Source organism: Panthera onca, chromosome A2 (genome assembly GCF_046562875.1).
Source record: "Panthera onca isolate mPanOnc1 chromosome A2, mPanOnc1 haplotype 2, whole genome shotgun sequence".
Lineage (NCBI taxonomy): Eukaryota > Metazoa > Chordata > Mammalia > Carnivora > Felidae > Panthera > Panthera onca.
Genome location: NC_138340.1, coordinates 53993443 through 54018431, shown reverse-complemented (window position 1 = coordinate 54018431; position 24989 = coordinate 53993443). Strand labels below are relative to the sequence as shown.

General features: G+C 45.1%; 1 protein-coding gene across 10 annotated transcripts in view; it reads left to right on the top strand.

The window, feature by feature from the left end:
* TMEM40 (transmembrane protein 40) overlaps positions 1 to 23650 on the top strand; it is a 79815-nt gene extending 56165 nt beyond the window's left edge. For 3 of the 10 annotated variants that reach the window (XM_060631809.3, XM_060631816.3, XM_078442736.2), the window contains 4 exons: positions 241 to 312; positions 401 to 475; positions 974 to 1036; positions 2763 to 7468. In XM_060631809.3, the coding sequence (XP_060487792.3) occupies positions 241 to 312; positions 401 to 475; positions 974 to 1036; positions 2763 to 2818 (266 nt within the window). In that variant the 3' untranslated portion in view covers positions 2819 to 7468. Of the gene's footprint in view, positions 1 to 240; positions 313 to 400; positions 476 to 973; positions 1037 to 1811; positions 2434 to 2762; positions 7478 to 21784 lie in introns of those variants that run through there. The other 7 variants (XM_060631815.3, XM_060631814.3, XM_060631811.3 and 4 more) reach the window with 6 other exon arrangements.
* Positions 23651 to 24989: the final 1339 nt, after the last annotated feature.

Genomic DNA, 24989 nt, shown 5'->3' with positions numbered 1-24989 from the left:
TTTTGAGAATAAGTGTGGAAATAAAAATATAACAAGTTGAGTGGTGTCAGTGTTAGAAAAATAATAAAATGAGATAAAGCCTGGAAAGGAGTGGGATTTGGGGTGCTGTTTTAGTTGGGCTGGTCAGGAGCCGCATCTCTGACTAAAGTCACTTTGGAGCAGAGACAAGAATACTTTTAGTAACCATAAAAAAGAGAGAGAGAAAGAAGCAAATAGTAATATCCACCTCTGCCTTTACAGATGAGTTTTTCCATTTTGTCCTGCTCTGCTTTGCCATTGGGACCTTGCTGGTGTGTTATCACTATTACGCAGGTGAGGGCCATGGGAACAGGGACAGGGTGGGGGGATAGGAGGGACCAGACCTGCAGGCTGACCATTCTCTTCCTCGCTGCCCTTGCAGACTGGTTCATGTCCCTTGGGGTCGGCCTACTCACCTTCGCCTCCCTGGAGACCGTTGGCATCTACTTTGGGCTGGGTAAGTCCCCCCAGCCCCCAGAGACTCTTTAGGGTGGTGGCTGGACTGCCACGGACGCTCGCCAAGGGCCAGAAAGCCACAACCTAAACATTTTTTAAAGATTTCCTTATGCTCGTGTTTTCTTCCTGACCACTTTCAAGGTCAATGTGAGGTCATTGGCAAAACCTCATGGAAAAAATGGGCAGCTCCACAAAAATGCAACAAAAACAGTTTAAAGTGGCAAACAAACAGAATTAGCCAGATATGGAAAACAAGGCAGTTCATGGAGTTGGGTACTGAATCCACCGAGTTTCCTGGCACTGTTATTGCTGTTTGAGGTCATTGTTTTTAATAATAATAACTCCAGTACTATTATCTAAGCTTAACCTGCTGCCTGAAATTCCACCATTAATCCTTGTTTGTGTGGGGTAGGCCTTTGTCCGAGGGTAGGTGAGGGCTGACCCTGCGTCCCTTGCTGGGGCACAAAGCTCACGTTCCTTTCTCTTTGTTCGTGAGCAGTGTACCGGATCCACAGCGTCCTACACGGCTTCATCCCCCTCCTTCAGAAGCTTAGGCTGATGGGTAATGTTTACATTCTTCATATGTTCACCTCCTTCCTCCGGATCAGGGTCTTTGGTTGCAAATAAGGCTTAGCATACAGGAAACAACAGCACAGGGCCTGGAGTCAGGGGCCCGGGTTCAAGTCCTGCCTCTGCCGATCTACCAGCTCTGGGGCCCAGGATTGTCTTTTAGCCTCAGTTTCCTCCACCGGGCCGTGGGTGTAATAATACCCACTGTGCAAGTATGTTGTGCAAACTGTGGGAGGAATGGAAGCAAAACACCTGAAGGGTGGACTACAGTAGAAAAGTGAAGGGCATCTGGACATTTCTCCTTTCTCAGAGAACTTTACACTAAACCAAACACTATCTTCACCATGATGTTATTTGCCTACTGGGCGTACCTCAGTCATGTTGCACTTGACTGATGAGGAACTTGAGGCCCAGAGAGGTAGAGTGACTTGGCGAGATCACACAGCTAGTGTGGCTGGGCTGGGTTAAAGGAGATCCCCTTTTTTTCTTTCTTTCTTTCTTTCTTTCTTTCTTTCTTTCTTTCTTTCTTTCTGACAAGCAGCTCTTTGCTTACCATCACATCTTAAAACTGAGAGACCAGGGGGCTGTGTGTCTCTGCACCGGGGATATCTGTCTCCTGTAGCCCATTTAATTCCTGGAAACCTGTGCCTTCTAGGGTGACTGCATTATCCCAACTGTGAGAGATATTTGGGCATCTGGGGGTGATGGTAGAAATGAGGCCTTGCCGCTTCAGAATCCCAGGCTATCCTGCGGGCTTTGCTTTCCAGGGTTCAGGAAGACCGACTGAGGCTGAGGCAGGGCCGACAGCCAGGCTGAGCCCCACCATGATGGCCACTGCATCTCCCGAGTGCACAAGGACAGAGCCACGTTCTGGGAGACACGCGGGCGGGCTAGGCTAGAGCAATAAAGAGAGCTCTTTTCCTTCCATGTAGTCTGAACGTTGGCACCGGCCCAGGCCTAAGTATCATTCGGGCAGCACTGGCATGCAGTCCAGCTGCCAGGATGACATGCAGAGGGAAGGTGCCAGGCCTATCTCCTCCAAGTTACCTGGATCAAGCAGGAGGATTCTAGGATGTCACTGCTCTCAGGAGACAGTAGGAGACCCCTGGGCCCTACAAGCTATAATCTGTGTGGGCTTCAGATTTCTCTAGAGTCCCTAGGGCATCCAGGTGGGCTCTTCATCTTTTGAATCAACGAGGAAAGACAGACAGCCCACTGACATAAGGCAAGGAACCATCATGCCAGGCCCCCAGGTGAACCTGATACAGGTGAGATGTTGGGGACTAAAGCCACAGCACCTTGTCTCAGCCCCATCACCTAGCACCAGCCCCGCTGCCTTGTATTCCATCAAGATTCAAATAAACATTTTCTTCCCTGGACTAAAAAGAATCAGCTAAATGTTCCTTCAGGTTTCTTGAGCATGAGAACACACTGGGAGTCTCCTTTGACCCCATCTAGTTGGGGAGGGCACCTTGTCTACTGGATAAGGTGTAAAAGGGAATAAATGTAAAGTCCCTCGATGGCACAAGTTCAGAAACAGGGTTTTACAAACATTGCTATGAAAAGATCTGGGGCTGTTAGGTACTCTAAGCCCAACAAATACCAAAGCAGTAAAATAGGAGCACACATACACAAAAATCTGTTGCAAACTTGGGTTTCGTAAATGGAGGTACAGAGTCTAGATTGAAGGAGGTGACAATAGATCCTACTTTACACAGCTAGTCCACACCAACAGCATGTATTCAGATCTGGATTCGCATGTCAAGAGCAATAGTGACAAGCTAGAGAACACCCAGAAGAAACCAGAGTGAGAAAATAAAGAACGAAGAAATGAGAACTCTTCAACTTGCAGAAGAGGAAAGTGGGACCTTCACTGAGCTCACAGACTCTTGGAGGATATTTTCTCAAGTGTTTTTGATGGTCCAGGTACAGTCACATATGTTATCTGGTTTAATTCTCATAGCAGCTTTGAGAGGTGTCAATCATCCTCATTTTGCAGATGGCGAAACAGAGACTCAAAGAGGTTTAGTAACTTGTTCGAGTTCCTACAGTAAGTGGCGGAGCCGTGATTTGAACCCAAGCCTGTGTTCTCCTTACTCTGAGCTTCCTTACAAAGTGTGGCTAGTCTCGGCCCCCATCCCAGGCACAGCAGCCCTGAGGCTGCTGCAGTTTTTCCCAGTGTTTCCCAAACTTTGGGATTTCTCAAAGTTAGAGAATATTTTTTACAAAGTGACAGGAGGGGGGCGCCTGGCTGGCTCAGTCTGGGGAGTGTGGGACTCTTGATCTCAGGGTTGTGAGTTCTAGCCCTGTGTTGGGTGTAGAGATTACTTAGAAATAAAACCTTTAGGGGTGCCTGGGTGGATCAGTCAGTTAAGTGTGTGACTCTTAATTTCGGCTCAGGTCACGATCTCATGGTTCATGAATTTGAGCCCTGCATCCAGCTCTCTGCTGTCAGCACAGAGCCCATTTTGGATCCTCTGTCCTCTTCTCTCACTGCCTCTCCCCCACTTGCTGTCTCCCCCCCATCTCTCTCTCCCTATCTCTCTCTCTCTCTGTCCCTCTCTCTCTCTCTCTCTCTCTCTCTCAAAAATAAACATTAAAAACAATCTTTAAAAAGAAGAAAATCTGGGGCGCCTGGGTGGCTCCGTCGGTTAAGCGTCTGACTTCAGCTCAGGTCATGATCTCACAGTCTGTGAGTTCAAGCCCCGTGTTGGGCTCTGTGTTGACAGCTCAGAGCCTGGAGTCTGCTTCAGTTTCTGTGTCTCCCTCTCTCTTTGCCCCTCCCTTGCTCATGCTCTGTCTCTCTCTGTCTCAAAAATAAATAAAAACATTTAAAAAAAAAGAAAATCTTAAAAAAATAATTAAATAAAATAAAAAGTGGGAAGAGGGCTGCCAACTCTCCCTTGATAACTGAGGACAATAAAAACAACAAAAAACATCAACTTTCGGCATCATTTTGTGAAAGAAACAATAGTTTTACACCAAAAAAGCAGGGAAATTATCATCAGAAGCAAAATAAGGTTTTAAATGAATAAATGGAGCTTTATGAAAATGGTACTGTATGAAAATGCCCTTTTTCCTCAAATCACTGTGGTTTGGTAAAAAAATCTTCTTTGGGAAACCATGAAACTAGAGAATTAAATTCCTGAGGACTTGTACATCCTTTTTTTTCTACTCGTGTTCTAAGACACCTCTCTCAATGAAGCTTAAGGCATTATTTCAGAAGAATAGTGACCTACGGGTAGGGAATGTTCTTTTAAAAAAATTTTTTTTAATGTTTACTTATTTTCGAGAGAGAGACAGACAGACAGAGCATGAGCAGGGGAGGGACAGAGAGAGAGAAGGAGACACAGAATCCATAGCAGGCTCCAGGCTCCGAGCTGTCAGCACAGAGCCCGACATGGGGCTCAAACTCACTAGCTGAAGTTGGATGCTTAACCAACTGAGCCACGCAGGCGCCCCTGGGAATGTTCTTGATAGTCACAACTGTGTTGTCTCTCGACACTCAGCTCTGAGCCTGACCCTGACATGGACACCCATGACATAGTTTTCCCCCTTTACTCCTCTTTTTCAAGGCTGTTTGGTTGTCCTGGATCCATGCAAGTTTTAGGAGCAGCTTGTCCAGTTCTGCAAAGAAGCCAGTAGGAATCCTAATAGGGTCGCAGTTGCATCTGTAGATAAATTTTAAAAGCCTGGTGCTTCTTTTTTAGTGATTTATTACCTCTTTAACATTTATATTAGAAAAAAAAAACATTACCCCAAATCTCAGCGCCCAAAATCAACCACGGTTGATGTTTGGGTGTGTTTCCCATGAGCCTTTAGTGCACGAGTAATTTATTTTTACTTTGGGCCCTTTTCTCTTGCACTTATAATAAGGATTTTTCCATTATATAATAAAGATATTTCCATATGTATCTTTTCCAGCCACTGTGCTCTTCATGCTTTGCATGATAATCCCTCTGTATCTAGGTAATAATATCAATAGCTACCATCTGTTCAGCACTTCTTACCTGCTGAGTATGGAGCTATGTACTTCATGTATATCACATCATTTAATCTTCTTGGAAACCCCATGAGGTAGCGTCTCCATTTTATTTCTTTTTTTTATTAAAAAAAATTTTTTTAACATTTATTTTTGAGAGAGAGACAGAGTGGGAGTGGGAGAGGGGCAGAGAGAGAGGGAGTCACAGAATCCAAAGCAGGCTCCAGGCTCTGAGCTGTCAGCACAGAGCCTGACACAGGGCTCGAACCCACAAACCACGAGATCATGACCTGAGCTGAAGTCAGATGCTTAACCAACTGAATCACCAAAGCACCCCCAGGATTTCCATTTAAGAGATGAGGAGAATGAAAAATGGTTTGTGAGGTTTTGATTTCAGGCATTTGTGTACAACTTGCTTCTAAAGAGAGTCTACAATGTACAAGTCAGATATTAATCAAATGTACAAACAGGACACAACTTTTCGTGATAGAAATATGAACTTACTGACTTGAGGATGGTGTGGTTATAGCCTCATTTTATGAGAAGGTTGGGTCTTTGTGGCTGGCTCTGGCACTGCCTGGCTGTGATTTTGGTCAAGACCTTCTCTGTCCCAGCCTCAGTGTCCTCAACTGTAAAATGAGGATCACGGCAGTGCCCACCTCATGGTGTTGTGGCAAAGACTACATGAGATAATTGCATAAGATCTTTTTTTTTTTTTTTAAAGAATCATCCATGGGGTGCTTGGCAGGCTCAGTTGGAAGATCATGTGACTCTTGATTTTGGGGTCATGAGTTTGAGCCCCACGTTGGGTGTAGAGATTACTTAAATAAATAAAACTTTAAAAAAATCATCCATAAAGGATTTTTATTAGTTGCCTAGTTTTATGTCTCATATATTATAATAATTACTTTATTAAAACCCCATGATTTTTAAAAATCATAACGTTTCATTAAAACCCAACTCTCGGGTCGCCAGGGTGGCTCATTTGGTTAAGCATCTGGCTTCGGCTCAGGTTATGATCTCACAGTTCATGAGTTCGAGCCCCACATCAGGCTTGCTGCTGACAGCACAGAGTCTGCTTCAGATCCTCTGTCCCCCTCTCTTCCCCTCCCCTGCTCTCTCTCTGTTTCTCTCTCAAAACTAAAATAAACTTAAAAATGTGTTTTATTTAAAAAAAAAAACAACTCTTGATCTTGGCTCAGGTCTTGATCTTATGGTTTGTGAGTTCAAGCCCCACGTCAGGTTCCTTGCTGACAGAGCTGAGCCTGCTTGGGATTTTGTCTCTCCCCTGCTCTTGCTCTCTCTCAAAATAAATAAATAAACTTAAAAAAAGAAACACCTTATAATTGGAGGTTTTTCAGGTTTATATTATTTTATTTGAAGGCAATCCTTTGTTTGTTTATTTGTTTTTACTTCTGTTTTTATTATTCAAGTATAGTTGATGCATAAAGTCTTCTACACAGTCTCTGGCACAGAGTAGGTTCTCAATAAGAACATCTTATTGGAAGGTCGTTGATCAGAGCAGGGCCTACATCAGATCTCTTAAGTCAGGCAGGCCAAGTCAGCCAGATGTAGAAAAATGGGAAATTGGGGTGAGGCAACCAGGAAAGCTGATACCTGACCAAAGGGGTCAGCTGCTGTCCAGCTTCACCCAGGCAGGAATAGCAGCTAAGTGGTACCAGCCAGAGCCAGTCAGGAAAATGGAACCACACCAGGTGTTTCAATAGAGAGATCTAATACAGGGGATATGTTAAACAGGCACAGGTGGATTGAAAAGGCAAAGGGGGTCACTGAGGTATCACAGAGCCTAAGAGAGAGAAATAGGTAACACCTAGGACTGGAGAACAAAAGCAACAGGTTTGAGATTTACAACCAAGAAGCTCAGGAGAGGGCCCCACAGAGCTGTGTCCCAGACCTCTGAGGAAGGGGCACTGCCTGGTAGGGCTGGTGTCCCTCAGGAGGCCTGATGAGGCTAGTTCAGGACCAGTGATGTCTGACCTCCAATCTCTGAACAGAAGCCAGATGTTTTTTGTTGGCAACTAATTTTTTTAAATTTCAAATTCTGCTGTGGAAAATGGCTCCTCAAAAAAATCAAAAGTAGGGGCGCCTGGGTGGCTCAGTCGGTTGGGCATCCAACTTCAGCTCAGGTCATAATCTCATGGTTCATGAGTTCAAGCCCCGCATCGGGCTCTGTGCTGACAGCTCAGAGCCTGGAGCCCGCTTTGGATTCTGTGTCTCCCTCTCTCTCTGTTCTTCCCCCGCTCACAGTCTGTCTCTCTCTCTCAAAAATAAATAAAGATTAAAAAAAATAAAAAATAAATGTCAGTATTTCTTTAAAAAAATTAAAAGTAGAATTACCATGCAATCCAGCAATCCACTTCTGGGCACACACCTCAAAGGATTGAAAGCAGGGATTCAAAGAGATATTTGCACGTTCTGTTCATAGCATTATTCACAATTCTAAAAGGTAAAAGCAACCCAAGTGTCCATCAGTGGATGAATGAATGAACAAAATGTGGTCTCTCCATAAATGGAATATTCTTCAGCCTTAAAACGGAAGGAAATTCTGACACGTGCTACGACATGAATGAACCTGGAGGGCATTACGCTAAGTGAAATAAACCAGTCATAAAAGGACAAAATATTGTATGATTCCACTTATATGAGGTCCCTAGAGTAGTCAGATTTATAGGGACAGAAAGTAGAAAGGCCAGAGTCAGGGGCTGGCTGGGTGGGGGGAGTTGGGAATGGAAAGTTCATGTTTGATGGGTACAGTGTCACTTGGGAATGACGAAAAAGTTCTGGAATGGTTGGTGGTGATGTTTGCACAACAATGCAAAAAGTACTTGATGTCACTGAATGTGTACACTTAAAAATGGTTAAGATGTAAATTTTATGTTACGTGTATTTTACCACAATTTTTTAAAATTCAAATTATTTGTGGCCAAACAAAGCTGGATCTGGCCTGCAGGCCATCTGCGTTGGGGGGGCTCTCCATAGTGTTAAGCTGGAGGTGCACACAGAGTGGGACCAGAGCAAGAACAAGGATACAATCATTTCTGCTCTGCTTTCCAATTTGTCCCCACAGTGCAGTTGGGGACATGAGTTCAGTTCTAGTTCTGCTGCTGGTAATCTTGGCCTCTCTGGCCCCAGGTGTCAAAGGAGGGGCTCAGGTGGGTCATGCCCTGGGAGAAAGCCCCCCCACTCTCTGGATCTCGGGGGGGGGGTGCTCTGTCTGCCCTAGAGTGTTGCCCTGCCCCAGGGACCCCAGCCCCCAGCACAGCTTTTGGACCTTCTCATTGCCCCTCTGCTCAGCTAGAGCTCCAGGCCAGGGCCAGGCCAGGGTCTGATTACACCTCAGGCGTCAAGCAGTTTCCCAGTGCAATGTGTGGTCTAAAAATAAAGCACTAAACCCTAAGCCCAGGAAGGCAGGATTGCAAGCGGAGGAGGGAGGGAGAAAGCACTTGGATCAGGGTGGAATTCGATCTCTGTTGCCCTGGATTCTGTGCGGTGCATTTCTGTTGTAACCACTGGAGAGAACATGGAGTTATGAGGATATTTTGAGGCCATTACAAGCCAGCTTGCTCTGGGAAGATAGAAGAGAAGCCGGAGAGGACTGTGGTAGTTGTTTGTCCCTTTCTTCTGACACAACCACAGGAATCCTCCGTCTACTCCAGAGGACGTGGGCCTGGACCAGAGACAGAGCCAGGGATGCTGCTCACTGAACCTGGGAAGCTGGGGAAAGCACTTGACACTGAGCTAGGCTTTGATGGGAGAGATGTAGGGAAGGGCCTTCCAGGCAGAGGGCAGAGTGTGGGCAAGGGCATAGGGGAATTAAAGAGGGTACATGTCTCTGAAGAAACAGGTAGTCGGTCCAGTGTGCTTGAGGCATATAGACTGCACATAAGAGTGAGGATTAGCGGGGCAACAGAGCACATAAAGTAAATTGTCCCTTTTCTCCCAGCAGGACTTTGAGAGCCAGGATAAGGATTTAGCCCAAGGACACTGAGAAGCCATGGAAGGTTTGAGCTGAGGAATGGCACAGTGAGATTGCATTTTAGAAAGATCACTCTGACACCACTGTGCGGGTTGTGGAGTTCAAGAAAGTGAGCTTCACAGGGCCCCTGGGTGACTCAGTCGGTTAAGCATCTGACTTTTGATTTCGGCTTGGGGCATGATCTCACAGTTTCTGGGTGTGAGCCTGATGGAGGGTTCTGTACTGACTTTGTGGAGCCTGCTTGGGATTCACTCTCTCACCCTCTCTGCCCCTTCCCCACCCACGCCGTGTGTGTGTGTGTGTGTGTGTGTGTGTGTGTGTGTGTGTGTGTCTTAAAATAAATAAACAAACTTATTTAGAAGAAAGAAAGAAAGAAAGAAAGAAAGAAAGAAAGAAAAAAAATGAGCCTCATAGACCTTGAACTCCAAGGATTGTAACTGACAAGGGCTGTTCTGCTCCTTGTTTGCATCAAGGCCATGCTTCCCATGGGATGCTCCCAGCCAATGACAACACAAGGGGAATACTAAGGCAGGCCCATTCCTGGGAGACACAGGACTGCCTGACATCTGCCAGACCTTCCTCAGACAACCTGCCATACTAGACCCTTCCATCCAACCTTCCTTCCCTGTCTTCTTCACCTGGGCTAGATGGACATCACAGCCTGACAGCTCTCCCAGCCTTCCACTCCCACTTTTCTCTTGCACAGATGCTTCACCTAATAAAATCCTTCCATAGTTTATCCCATTCTGGCACTAATATCCCAGAGGGCCCAGACTAACGGGGTGAAACTAGAAGCAAGGGATACCGGTAGCCACAGAAACAGAGACAAAGGGTGAATTTGAAGACATCTTAAAGGTCTAAACCACAGAATGTCTTCAAGTGTGTGCACCCACCCTTAGCCCCCTGGGTTTTCCTCAGGGTTCAAGCTCTTGACACCGAGCATGAGAACTGTCTATGTCCATCTTTGTCTCCCCCACTAGACTCTGAGTTTGTCCAATAAATGAATGAGTGAGTGAGTGAATGAATGAATGAACAAATGAAGTGAAGGAAAAAGGAGAATCTGGGATGATCCTGGTGCTCTGGTTTGGGCCACTTGGTAGATGGTTGTAGTTAATTTTTGCAACTTGCTCCCCTGGTGTCTTTTGCCACTACAGTTTCCTCTGAAGAATAAACCTACACCCTTTTGTGCATCAAAGGACACTAACAAGAGAGTGGAAAGACAACCCACTGAATGAGAGAAAGTCTTTACAAATCACATATCCAATATACCCAGAATATATAAAGAACGCCTGCAATTCAACAAGAGCAAAAGCCCAATTCAACAATGGAGGGGGAAAAGGCAAAGGAATTAAATAGACATTTCTCCGAAGAAGATGTGTACAAATGGCCAGTGAGCCCGTGAAAAGGTGCTCAATATCTTTAGTCATTATGGAGTTGAAAATCAAAACCACAATGAGGTATCACTTCACACCCATTAGAATGCCTATTACATTAAAAAACAAAACAAAATAGGGGCACCTGGGTGGCTCAATCGGTCGGGCGTCTGACTTCGGCTCAGGTCATGATCTCACAGTTCACAAGTTCGAGCCCCGCGTCGGGGCTCGCATGTCTCTGAAAAACTGGTCATTTATCAAAATATCATTATTGGGGCGCCTGGGTGGCTCAGTCAGACGTTTAACCAACTGAGCCACTCAGGCACCCCCTACACCTCCTTTTCTATAAAGTGAGTCCTTTGGACTAATGTGATATTTTCTTTTTTTTTTTTTTAAACACAATTTGGGGCGCCTGGGTGGCTCAGTCGGTTAAGCGTCCAACTTCAGCTCAGGTCACGATCTCGCGGTCCGTGAGTTCCAGCCCCGCATTGGGCTCTGTGCTGACAGCTCAGAGCCTGGAGCCTGCTTTGGGTTCTGTGTCTCCCTCTCTCTCTGCTCCTCCCCCACTCATGCTCTGACTGTCTCTCTCTCAGAAATAAATAAACATTTTTAAAAATTAGGGGCGCCTGGGTGGCGCAGTCGGTTAAGCGTCCGACTTCAGCCAGGTCACGATCTCGCGGTCCGTGAGTTCGAGCCCCGCGTCAGGCTCTGGGCTGATGGCTCGGAGCCTGGAGCCTGTTTCCGATTCTGTGTCTCCCTCTCTCTCTGCCCCTCCCCCGTTCATGCTCTGTCTCTCTCTGTCCCAAAAATAAAAATAAAAAACGTTGAAAAAAAATTTAAAAATTAAAAAAAAACGTAAAATAACAAGTGTTGGTGAGGATGTGGGGCTGGACCATCTCCCAGACCTTCCTTGGGCATTGCTGGTCAGAACACAAAATGATGTAGCCACCGTGGAAAACAGTTTCATAGTTTCTCAAAAAGTTAAATACAGAATCCAGCAATTCTAGTCCTAGACATGTACTCAAAAGAAGTAAAAACAGGAATTCAAACAGGTACTTGTGCACCAATATTCATATCAGGATTATTCACTATGGCTAAAACATGGAAGCAGCCCAGGTGTCCATCCACTGAGGAAAGACTGGATAGACAAAATGTGCTCCATCCATACAATGGGATATTATTCAGCCATGAAAAGGAAGGAAGTTCTGATACATGTACAACATGGATGAGCCTTAAAGACATAATGCTAAATGAAATAAACCAGTCATAAAAGGCCAAGCGTTGTATGACTCCACTGATATGAGATAACAGGAGGCAAGAGATGATGGTGGCTCAGATCTAGTTGCCATCCACTGAGACCAGACAGGCTGGGCTGGGAATGGGGAGATGGAATGTTGGGAAGAACAAGGTTCATACTGTAGCCTGTCAAGGTTGAGATGCTGACAGACATCCACGTAAAAAATGTGGGTGGTTGAGTCTGTGAGTCTGAAGATCTAGGGGGAGGTCTGGGCTTGGGATACACGTTTGGGAGACATCAGCACGAAGATGAAATTCAAGGCCCCAAGACTGGATGAGATCCCCAAGACTGCAACTACAGGAAAGAATCACAACCCTCCCTGGAGAGGCCCCATCATCTTTTATTTGTTTTTACCCTCAACCTCTTGTTTTCCCAAATGGAGAGGTAGGGAAAGGGTGGTTTGAGAAGAGGAAATAATGTGTGCAAAGGCTGAGAGGCTCTCTGACATCTAGGTGGGCACATTGGGTACTTCTAAAGAGGTCAGAGATCAGCGGTATGAGGGGAGTGGCTGGAAATACCGTGGTGGGGCAATGGGAGGGCCAGATATCAAAGGGCCTTGACTGAGGAGGACCTGGGGCTTTTCCTGATGGCCGTGGGGAGCCATAGAAAGGAATTGCAGGGAGAGTGATGTGAAGCATTCAGCTCTGAGGTTTGGAGAGCCCCCTCTGACTATAGAGTGGGAATAGGCTGGTCGAAGCCTGGGTGAGAGGAAACTGACACCGAGGAGGAAAGATATTGGCCCAGAGGACATGGGTAGTCCTGAGCTGTGGGAGGACTAGGGGCAGGCAAAGGATCAGACGACAGCAGGCTGGTGCTCCCTCAGTGACTCGGCCGCTGAGCAAAGAATTCTGGGAGGATGCCCTACCCACTGGGAAAGGCTCAAGGCTACTGAGCACAGGCCCTGACCCATCCCAGCCTAGGAGGCCGAGCTGATGGTCAGAGTGGACCAGCCAGGGTTACTGCAGAGACAACCCCAGCTGTAGCAGTTGTCCCCAGATCTGGCCTGGGGAGGAAGAGGACTGGGCCTCCTGAAGGAAGCCCAGGCCCTGTCAAGATGTCCTGTGTGCCTTCAGTCAAGTCCTTGCCCCTCTGTGGACCGCAGTTTCCTCACCTGGAAAATAGGCTTCCAAGAGAATGCAAATTTTCTAGGGGAGAAGCAAAGAATGGGGCTCAAAAAGGCTTCTTGCAAAGTGGCAAAGTGGAAAGGAGCTGGCTTCTTCCTTTCTTTCTTTTTTTCTGAGGGGGGGAGCAGTGCAAGTGAGCGAGGAGCAGAGAGAGAGAGAGAATCCCATGAGGGGCAGAGAGAGAGGGAAAAATAAAGGCAGAAAGAGGGAAAGAGAATCCCATGCAGGCTCTGCATTGTCAATGCAGAGCCCAAGGCAAGACTTGAGCTCACCGGAAGTGGGGCTGGAACTCACAAACCCGCAAGATCCTGACCAAGTCAAAGTCAGATGCTTAACTGACTGAGCCACTCAGGCACCCCAAGAAGCTGGTTTCTAATTCTGACTGGCTGTGTGACTTTGGGCAAGTTACTTCATCTTCCCCAGCCTTGACTTCCTCATCTGTGATATGGGATGATAATATTATCACTATCTCATAGAGCAGTTGTGGGAATAAATGAGGGGCACTTCTTATAGTCCTTGGCACCTAGTAGGGGCTCAACCAAGGTTAAAAATGCACCATTCCTTCACCTCTAACATGGCCCTTACAGGAGAGAACAGGGCCCAAGAGGTGGGCCTTTGCAGATTTAAGACTGCAGTGAGAGGGTGGCCTGTGGGGCTTCAGGGGACCCTGGGTAATCTGAGAATTGGGAGGGGAGCCTGGGGTGGAAGGAGGAGCAAGGAGAGAGAAGAGTGTCTGGGAACTGTAGGGGGCAGGGTGGGGAGTGATCTCACCTCCAGAAGGCAACTCCAGTACAGGGGTATCTGAGGGAGGAAGAGAGAGGGGACCTGCCTGCCCCATCTACCAGGCCAGTGGCCCATTCTCAGCATCAGTAAGTCGGACAGGGATACAGCAAGGATGCCTGGGTCCCAGGAGGTGAATTTAAGGAATCTTGTAAGTTTCAGAAAGCAAAGTAAACACTGGTTTGGAATAGTCTGGAGTAGTTGTGTATAGTTGTAACTTGATTGTTCTTACTGCTGCAGAGTGGGAGCTCTCCAAGCATGGTCCTGGACCCAGTGCCAATCATCACCACCACCACCGTCATCATCATCTCTGTACTTGTTAGAAATGAGATGTCTTGGGGTGCCTGGGTGGCTCAGTCTGTTAAGCATACAACTTCGGTTCAGGTCATGATCTCACTGTTCATGGGTTGGAGCCCCCACCAGGCTCTGTGCTGACAGCTGGGAGCCTGGGGGCTGCTTCAGATTGTGTCTCCCTCCTTCTCTTCCCCGCCCCAGCTCATTCTCTCTCTCTGTCTCAAAAATAAATAAACATTAAAAAAAAAAAAAAGAAAGAAAGAAATGAGATGTCTTGGGCCCTTCTCCAGACCTATTGAATCACAAACTTTGTGGGGTGAGGTCTGCAATCTGTATATGTGATTGGTATTTTTATTCTTTTTAAATGTTTATTTTTGAGAGAGAGAGAGAGAGCAGGGGAGGGGCAGAGAGAGAGGCGGACACAAAATCCAAAGCAGGCTCCAGGCTCTGAGCTGTCAGCACAGAGCCTGATGCAGGGCTTGAACTCATGAGTTGTAAGATCATGACCTGAGTGGAAGTCAGACGCTTAACCTGACTGAGTCACCCAGGCACCCCTGCATATGTGATTTTTAAACACCATTGAAATATAATTCACATGGCATACAATTCATCCATTTAAAGGTATAACTTGAGGTGCCTGGGTGGCTCAGTCGGTTAAGCTTCTGAATCTTGATTTTGGCTCAGGTCACGATCCCACAGTTCATGGGAATTCCTGCTTGGGATTCTGTCTCTCCTCTCTCTCCTCTCTCTCTTTGCCTCCCTCTCTGTCTCTTTCAAAATAAATAAATAAACTTTAAAAAAAATTTAAAAAATAAAATAAGGGTATAACTCAATAGCTTTGGTTGTAGTCCCCGAGTGATGCACAATTATCATAATCTAGCATAGAACCTCTTCATCACCCCCCACGAAAACCTTGTCAGCAGTCACTCCCCATTTCCCTTTCCCTCAGCCCATGGCAACCATAATCTACTTTCCGCCTCGATGAATTTGTCTATTCTGGACATTTCATATACACAGAACTATATAATGGGTGGCCTTTTGCATTTGGTTCCTTTCACCTAGCATAATGTTTTCAAGGTTCATCCATGCTGTACTGTGTGTCAGCACTCCATTCCTTTTCATGGTGGAATAATAGTCCATTGTATGGACTATTTTGTTTATACGTTGTTCTGTCGATGGGCACTTGGGCCATTTCCACTTTTTGGCTGTGATGAGTAATGCTGCCGAGCATTTGTGTACAAGTGTGTAGTTTTGTGTTTTTTTTGTTTTTTTGTTTTAGTTTTAATTTTTTTTAACGTTTATTTATTTTTGAGACAGAGAGAGACAGAGCATGAACGGGGGAGGGTCAGAGAGAGAGGGAGTCACAGAATACGAAACAGGCTCCAGGCTCTGAGCGGTCAGCACAGAGCCCGACGCGGGGCTCGAACTCACGGACCGCGAGATCATGACCTGAACCGAAGTCGGATGCTTAACCGACTAAGCCACCCAGGCGCCCCTGTTTTAGTTTTAATTTAATTTTATTTGGTTTTTTATTGTGTTACTTTTTAAAACGTGTTTATTTATTTTAGAGAGAGAGAGAGAGGGACAGAGTGCGAGCAGGGGAGGGGCAGAGAGCGAGGGAGACACAGAATTCAAAGCAGGCTCCAGGCTCTGAGCCATCAGCACAGAGCCCAACGCAGGGCTTGAGCTCATGAGCCGTGAGGTCATGACCTGAGCTCAAGTCGGGACACTTAACTGACTTGGCCACCCGAGCGCCCCTATTTTTTTTACTTTTTAATTTAAGTTAGTCAGCATATAGTGCAATAATGATTTCAGGAGTAGATTCCAGCGATTTCGTGTACCAGTTTTTAGGTGGACACAAAGCCCCCCACGTGATTCTGAAGCATGCTCAAATTTGAGAGGCACTGCTGTGGAGTATTCTCTTGGGCGAGCATGTCACAGTTTATCTCTTCTGTTCCTGATGAACATTTTGGTGGTTTCCAGTGTTTGGCTGTTGTGATGATGATGCTATGAACATTGTGCACGTCCTTCCTGGTGCAGGGATTCCTGGTGTGGAATTGCTGGTTCAGAGTGTGCATATATTGAACTTTCCTACGTTAAACCACACTCCTTTCCCAAGTGGTTGACAAATTATCCTCTGACACATCCAGTGACATTATCAGGTTACCAACACTTGGTATTGATGTCTCTTTATTTTAGTTTTAAGTGTGTTTTTTTAAGTTTATTTATTTAAGCAATCTCTACACCCAACATGGAACTTGAACTCACGACCCTGAGATCAAGAGCCCCATGCTCCCCTGATTGAGCCAGCCAGGCGCCCCATTGATGGCTTTTTAATTTGGGCCAATATGTTAGGCATAGAATGTTATCCTGTTGTGTTTTAATTTGCATTTTCTTGTTTGTAAATGAGATTAAGCACTTTATTAGTTTTTTTAACATATTTAGTATCCTTTTGAATTTCCCCTTTTGGGAAGAGCTGGATCAAGTTTTTAGCCCATTTTTTCTCTGTCGGTTTGCTTACCTTTTTTCTATTGATTGTAAGAATTCTCGATGTATTTTCTTTTAATATTTTTATTTATTTTTGAGACAGAGAGAGAGAGCATGAGCAGGGGAGGGGCAGAGAGAGAGAGAGACACAGAATATGAAGCAGGCTGCAGGCTCTGGAGCTGTCAGCACAGAGCCTCATGGGGGGCTCGAACTCACAGACCGCGAGATTGTGACCTGAGCTGAAGTCAGACGCTCAACCGACTGAGCGACCCAGGTGCCCCTCTCGGTGTATTTTTGATGCTATCCTTTGTCTAATATTTGGTGTCTAAGTATGTATGTTTCAGTGATCTTCTCTCATCTTTTCACGTTTTATGGTGTTAAAATCTCTAATCTTATATTCAACAATCTCTTATCTCTAAAGGAACGAACAATGTATTGGATGGATTTGGGGCTTTAAAATGATGCTTTGGAAAACAGCATCACTACTGTGACATTCCTGCCTAAATATATAAACTGAATCTCATCATGGGGAAATATCTGGCAAACTCAGATCAAGGGACATTTTACAAAATAACTGATCCACATTCTTCAAAAGTGTCAGTGTTATACAAGACAAAGGAGCTGTTACAGATTAATGGAGGCTAAAGAGATATCACAAGTGAATATAAACATGATCTTGAATTGTCTTCAGTTATAGAGGACATGATTGGGATCAATAAAACATTACCAATGTGTCACTATTAAGACATTATTAATGTATCACTGTTAGTTTCTTGGCTTTGATCACCCTACTGTGTCTATGTAAGGAAATGCCCTTGTTTTTAGTAAACACACACTGAAGGATTTAGGATAAAGAGGGATCATGTTTTCAAGTTGCTCTTAAATTCAGGAAAAATGTACTTAGGGAAGGATAAAATAAATGTGGTAATATGTTAACATTTGGGAATCTGGTGAAAGGGATTTGTTTTATTCTTGCAACTTCTCTTTATGTTTGAAATCATGTCAAAAACAAACAAACAAACAAAAAAAATCTACTCACCATAATAGCTGCTGAAATCCAAGATTAGCCAAGATCAGGAACTAGAGATTTCTGCTACAAACACAAACGACCCAAAAGAAAAGCACCAAAAAAAATTTTGAATAGGCACTTTGAATTAGAGGAAATGCCATTGGCCAATAAACATGAAATATGCTTTATCTCATTATCGGGAAGTAAATTAAAGAAATTAAACTAAATTACATTAAATATAAATAACTACAAACTAAAATAAATTACGCAAAATGACCATGAGATACCACTCCACAGCCCCCAGATTGGTGTCTGGCAATACCAGCTGTGGCCCCATGGAGCAGTGGGAATGACCTACTACTGGGGGGAGATGTACAGTTTTATTTATATAAAGTCTCCAAGTAGAAAGAACCAAAGCCATATTGATTATGGACACATATACAGGTAATAAAACTGTGAAGAAAAGCGATACACAGATCACTAAGCGTAGGCAAAGTGTTTAAACTGTAGAAAGAGCGTGACTGCACAGGAAAGGAGGCAGGTGCAGGAGGTCTGAGGTACTGGTAGCGTTCTCCTTTGCCTGGGTGGTCGTTAACCTGCGTGTTTACTTTGTAACTATTTTCCAACTGGTGTGTCTATCTTGGATACCTTTATATGTATTATATTCCACTATAACAACGGTTTAAACCAAATCCTATATTAAAAACAAAAAGTAGGGGCATCTGCGTGGCTCAGTGAGTTAGTGCTGGACTTGAACTCAGGTCATGATCAAGCCCGGCTTCGGGCTCTGTGCTGACAGCTCAGAGCCTGGAGCCTGCTTTGGATTCTGTGTTACCCTCTCTCTTTGCCCCTTCCCCGCTCATGATCTCTCTCTTTCTCAAAAATCATTAAAAAACAACAACAACAACAACAACCAAAAAACTAATCTTTGCTCTTTGCTCAACTGAAGATACGATTACAGCATGTGGACACAAGAGGGAGCTCTAACCAGTGAGCAGCGGCGAAATGAGGTTTCCTAGCAACGGAGAAAAACATTAAAGAGGAAATTCGCCCAGAGTAGTTAACCTGTATTCTGGCTCCTGCACCTGCCAGGTCAGCCCCAGGTCTGTTTCTGGTACGTGGAGTGTCTCTATTGGGTCTAAGAGCGTTTCTGACCTTTCCTGATGGGTTCTTCTCCCAAACGCGAGGTCAAGTCTGCAGAGCTAGAGAGGCTGCGCCCTTGCGTGCCTGAACTTTGTTTTCTCCCCCATGTCAGATAATTACACCCTCAGGCCTTAATGGACGGCACTTCTCCATCAAGGCTACAAACGCGTCGTCGTGTTTCCCTCAAAAAACCGGAAGAGATTAAGAGGGGACTTTGCCCATAGCCTTGTAAGGCACCAGGTTGCAAAAGAAGAAGGCTTTCAAGATTTGGGTTGTGGTGAAAAGTTTTCTGGATTGTTGACAAAACAGAAGGTTTTACAATGACTAGGTAAATCTGATGCTAAGTTGGGTAATGGTGATGCACAGATGCAGAATATACTGTGTGAAAGAGCTTTCCCAACTTCATCTCAATTTCACAATTAGTCTGGTATCACTCCATTTTGTAGATGAAGAGACTGAGGCCCAGAGACGTTAATGGGGAGAGGTCCAGAGCTTTCCTCCCCAGCTCAATCTCCGGAAGAATAAATATTAGTTTATTTATTTATTTTTTTTTAAACGTTTATTTATTTTTGAGACAGAGAGAGACAGAGCATGAACGGGGAGGGTCAGAGAGAGAGGGAGACACAGAATCCGAAACAGGCTCCAGGCTCCGAGCTGTCAGCACAGAGCCCGACGCGGGGCTCGAACTCACGGACCGCGAGATCGTGACCTGAGCTGAAGTCGGCCACTCAACCGACTGAGCCACCCAGGCGCCCCGATATTAGTTTATTTTGAAAAGAGAAGCTGTTCATTGTCTACAATAATCAAAGAAATGACAATTTAAACAACAAGAAGTAATTTATTTTCTCTGTTAATTAGCAAAACTATTTTAAATCATGACATTTCTCACTGTTTGGAAACTGGCAGTCTTGTGCAATGTTAGTCTTAAAAGTGTTTCTATCCTTTGATCCGTCAACCTCACTTCTAAGAACCTATCCTAAGGGCATAATTTGAAATCTGGGGAGAGGTGTATGTGCAAATATTGGTGGCAGTATTATTTATGATGGCAAAAATTGAAAACAACACAGGGGGAAAGGTGACCAAGAGAACAAAGTAAAATTAATACCTCCATTAAAAAAAAAGATGATGATGGGGTACCTGGGTGGCTCAGTCAGTTGAGCCTCTGACTTTGGTTCAAGTCATGATCTCGCAGTTCGTGAGTTCGAGCCCTGTGTCAGGCTTTGGATTTTGTGTCTCCCTCTCCCTCTCTGCCCTTCCCTCCCTTGCATACACTCTGTCTCAAAACAAACATTAAAAAAGAGAAAGAGAGAGAGATGATGATGATGGTGATGATTCTAGAGCCCATGGCATCACCAGAAATGCTACTGTGTAATATTAAATGAGAAAAAAAGGCAGCTGCAAAATGTCCTAGGCACTAATCAAGTTTATAAATACATAGCTTCCCATTGGTGTAGGGGTACAGATAAAGTGGGGGAAAGAAAAAACATAGGAGAGGCGGGAATGCTTTTTTTTCTGTTTTGTTTTTTTTCTTAGCATTTTTTCTTCACTTAAACTCAGAGTTTCCTTTTTCTTCTTTTCACTTTTTTTTTTTCTTTTACTGGGTATCTTATGTCAGTTGGCAATGTAATGTTTACTTTAGGGAAGTCATAAAATATAAGAACATTGAAATATTTCCACTCAGAAAGAAACAATCTCTAATAACACCTTAGAGCAATGGTTCTTTTAAAAAAATTTTTTTTAATGTTTATTTATTTTTGAGAGAGAGAGATAGAGTGCAAGTGGAGGGGGGGCAGAGAGAGAGGGAGACACAGAATCCAAAGTAGGCTCCAGGCTCTGAGCACAGAGCCCAATGTGGGGCTCAAACCCACAAGCCGTGAGATCATAGCCTGAGCCAAAGTCAGATGCTTAACTGACTGTGCCACCTAGGAGCCCCTAGAGCAGTGATTCTTAAACTTGAACATGTAAACAGAATCACCAGGAAGACTTGTTAAAACTCAGAGAGCTGGGCCCCACTGCAGAATTTCTGTGGGTGTGAGATGGGGCTCAAGAATTTACATTTTTTAAATGTTTTATTTATTTTTGAGAAAGAGAGAGAGAGCAAGAGAGGGAGGGGCAGAGAGATGGGGTGGGGGGAGACAAAAAATCTGAAATGGGCTTCATGCTGACAGCAGAGAGCCTGATGCAGGGCTCTAACTCACCAACTGCAAGATCATGACCTGAGCCGAAGTCAGAGGTTCAACCAACTGAGCCACCCAGGCGCCCCCAAGAGTTTACATTTTAAATAAGTTCCCAGGTGATGCTGATGCTGCCGGTCCCCAAGCCACACTTAGAGGACCACCGCCTTAGTGTATAGCCTTACAAAGTCTTTCTATGTGTCATGCCAATAAATTCCTCACCAAAATATGATGGACATTTAGGTTGTTCTTCCAGGAGCATTCTCATAAGCTAAATCTTTGGTGCATCCTTAATGATTATCTGAATAATTACAATTGTCATAATAGTTAATTATCTTAATTATTAAAATTATTCAGATTAAGTTTCCAATTCTAGAAATGGAATCGTTGAGTCAAAACATGTGTGTGTTTAATTTGGGCTGGCAATTCTTTTGCCTCTTTTTTTTTTTTTTTTCCATCACGATCCTGGAAAAATCAAATGAGGAAACATCCTGGCATACAGCATTTGGAAATAAAGCTCATCCAAAAAGCGGCCAGGAATAAAAGCTAACAAAACTTTCTCAACTGGGTTTGATTTCCCACTCTTAAGAAATTAGGCAGAATTGGCCCCATTTGATCCCCAAGTTAGCCTTCTTAGGGGAACTTCCAACAAAAAGCGTGATGGGTGTGTATGGACATGTAGCAATTCAGTCAGATCTTGTTTTTCACTTTCCTAAATTCACTAATGACAGCTGTGGGCTGGATATCTCATAGGGTTAAATGCAAAAGCTTGTGAGTCAAACATTTGACAAAGTGGAAGGTTTCACAATAAATTATTATAACCCTCAAAGCTTCAGTTTCCTCATTTGCAAAGTGAGGCTGAGAATACTTTCTTCATAAGTCTCTATATAAGATCTAAATGATTCAGGAGGAGCAGTCACCATCTAGCCCCCTTTTTAATCCACTAATCTGCCCCATGCAAAAATCAAACTGCAGTCACTGTGTTGGATGAGGCAGCTTTACTAGACAGATTAACATAGCTTTAAGTTCATGGTATCCAACCACTGATCTGGCTTATATATTCTTTTTCATCCCCAATAGGAAAACAGATCCCAAAACAGTTCACTGTTACATGGGGCAGACAATGATACATGTTCACCATCTACCTCCAGGCTGTGTTCTCTCTCCTGCTCTCTGTCATAATAAAGGCTGAAGGAACTGGACCATCCGGACCTCGGTAAAACATCACATTGGTCTGTTCTGTTAGTGAAGTAGGGTTTGTAGGACTGGATAAAGAGGACGTGGCTCTATAGAGTAAGAGATAAACCCTACAAGGATGCAAGGACTCTAGAAGACAGGCTATTCAGCCTATTAAGTTTCAGGGGCTCACCACATTGGTTTGGTTTTGAAGGAGTGGTCTGGGGCCTGCTGAGATAGTCCCTGCAAAGTAAGGAACATGTGATCGTATCTTGTACCTCTCACCATTCAGAAGGAAGCGCAATACCTGGTAAATTTCTGCAGGCGGGAGTCAGCATATTTTACCCTAATGCAGCCTATTTTCTGAATGACATGGAAGGCTGTCATTTCCTGAGCAGATCCTCGTGGAAAAGGGCTCTGTAGTAGATCCAGGCCGGACTGCCGGCTTCTCTGCCTTCCAGGTCACATGGCCCAGAAGATCCTATGGTATTATATGTATCTGTGGTGGCAAAAGGTACCACATGTTTATGGCAAGCCCAGTGAAATAAACACGATCAGGACCCCTAGTGCTCTGGAGCAGAGCCATTCAATCAGCAACAGAGAATTATTGCCTTTTGAGAATCTCCTTTTGGGGTGGGCACTGGTAGAGACCTGACTGTGGAACATGAAGTGATCCTGTAGCCAGAATGGCCCATTACAAGCTGGGATCTGTCAGACCCCCCCCCCCAAGTCATAATGTCAGGTGGACTCGACAGCAATCCAAAGTAAGATGGAGCGTTTGGGATCAGGCACAAGCAGGGCCAGAGGTCACAAATAAGCTGCACAGGCAGGTGGCCTAGAACCCATGTCATCCACCAACGTTCCACCAACACCTCTCCTCCATCTCACACCCACTGCTGCATGAGGCTCCCTTCTGGCCAGCTGACAAGGAGGGAGAAGGCCACGCACGATTCACAGACAGGTCTGTTTGGTAGGTGGGGATAAGCTGAAAATGGAGGACAGGGACATTACAGCCTCACCCAGAGGTGACCTTTAAGACAAGAATGAGGTGAATCCTCCCAATGGGTAGGGCTTGGGGCAGTGCACTCAGGCATCCATTCTGTGGACAAGAGAAGTAGCCTGAGGTAAGAATAAATACAGACGATGGGCAGTGGCAAAAACAGGAAGGATAAATATTGAAAGACTGGGGACAAGGCAGTCTGGGAAAGAGGATTGTGTGTGGGCCCATGGAAAGGGGGACAGTGTGTGAAGATCTTGCATCATATGTTGACACCAGAAAGTATCCATCGTGGAAGAGGTACTAAACAACCAAGCGGGCAGCATGACTCAGCCAGGTCATCAGTCAGTCTGTGCCACCAGCTGTGACATAACAGGCTCACAATGAAGAAGCCATGTGGCAGGAATAGAGGTCCTGCATTCACTAAGAGTGATGTAGCTACTGCCACTGCTGAGTGTCCAATTCTCCAGCAACAAAGGTCAACATGGAGACATCAGTGTGACACCAGCCTTCAAAGAGCCCCACCAGCCATTTGGTGGCAAGTTAATTAAATTGGACCTCTTCTACATAGAAGAAGAAGTAATTCATCTCGACTGGGACACATATTCCTGATGTGAGTTTACCTTTCCTGGCTACTGGGTCTCAGCCAATCTAAAGACTTGCAGAGTGTTTGATCTACTAATGTTTGGTCTCAGAAAGTATCACATTAACTTGTTGGGATGAGCACTGGGTGTTGTATGGAAACCAATTTGACAATAAATTGTATTTAAATTTTTTTTTAACGTTTATTTATTTTTGAGACAGAGAGAGACAGAGCATGAATGGGGGAGGGGCAGAGAGAGAGGGAGACACAGAATCCGAAGCAGGCTCCAGGCTCTGAGCTGTCAGCCCAGAGCCCGACGCGGGGCTGGAACTCACGTACCACGAGATCGTGACCTGAGCTGAAGTCGGACGCTTAACCGACTGAGCCACCCAGGCACCCCAAATTGTATTTAAAAAAAAAAAAAAAGAAAGAAAATATCACATTAGCCCAAAGGACTCACTTTATAGAAAAGGAGGTGTAGGGGGTGCCTGAGTGGCTCAGTTGGTTAAACATCTGACTTTGGCTCAGGTCACGATATCACGTTTTGTGGGTTTGAGCCCCATGTCAGGGTCTGTTCTGACAGCCTGGAGCCAGGAGCCTGCTTCGGATTCTGTGTCTCCCTCTCTCTCTGTCCCTTTCCCCTGCTCACACGTGCACTCGCTCTCTCTCTCAAAAATAAATAAACATTAAAAAAATTTTTTTTTAAAGAAAAGGAGGTGTCGTAGTGACATATGACCATGGTATCCACTGAACTTAAGACATTCCACATTGCCCAGAAGCTGCTGGCCTTTGGAGGACTTTGGGGCTGAAGCCTACATCTAAGCTGGTCAAACTTGGGCTCAAGGGAAAAACAGGTTTGGGGGCTCTCCCAGTCCCAGCCTAGGAGTATCTCTACTTCACAGACCTCTAAGAAGCAGGTACTTTAGTTCTTAATTTTTTCTGACTTCTGTTTCTCTCCTCCATATATTCAATAAAGTCTGCCTAAAAGCCATGGTACCATCATGGTGTCTTGAGTACCACTGGCCGTAAGCTGCTTCCCACAGACCTCCCTCGTCTGCTTAGAGGCTTTCTTGGTCAAGAGCCGGCAAGGTTCCAGCCCTTTTGGGCCCAAATCTCTGTCATTCCTTCCTTTTCCCAAACATCTGAGCAGATCCACGACTCCAGCTTTCTAGAGTCATAGGCAAGGAATCTTGGTAGGAGGTAGGCGCAGATTCAATTTCTGTTCTTTTCCCACATGCATTTTAGCTCTTGCCAACCTAAAAATCTCTAGAAAACTCTATTTTATGCCCCAAAGTTGTGATGAGCAGAATCCGGAGGAATGATAAGGGTCCTCTCAGTAACAACCACTTTCCTGTTGTCTCCCAGCTGGATCTGGCAATGGATCTACAGATGGCAAGGATGTCATGTCAGAGGGGCCTACCGAACTGAGGCCAACTTAGAGCAGGCTCAAGGCCCCTACGCCTCTGGCTACTCTGACTTGTCCTCTGCTAAGACCATGTTCTCACAGGCAACATGCGGGACTGTGGGTG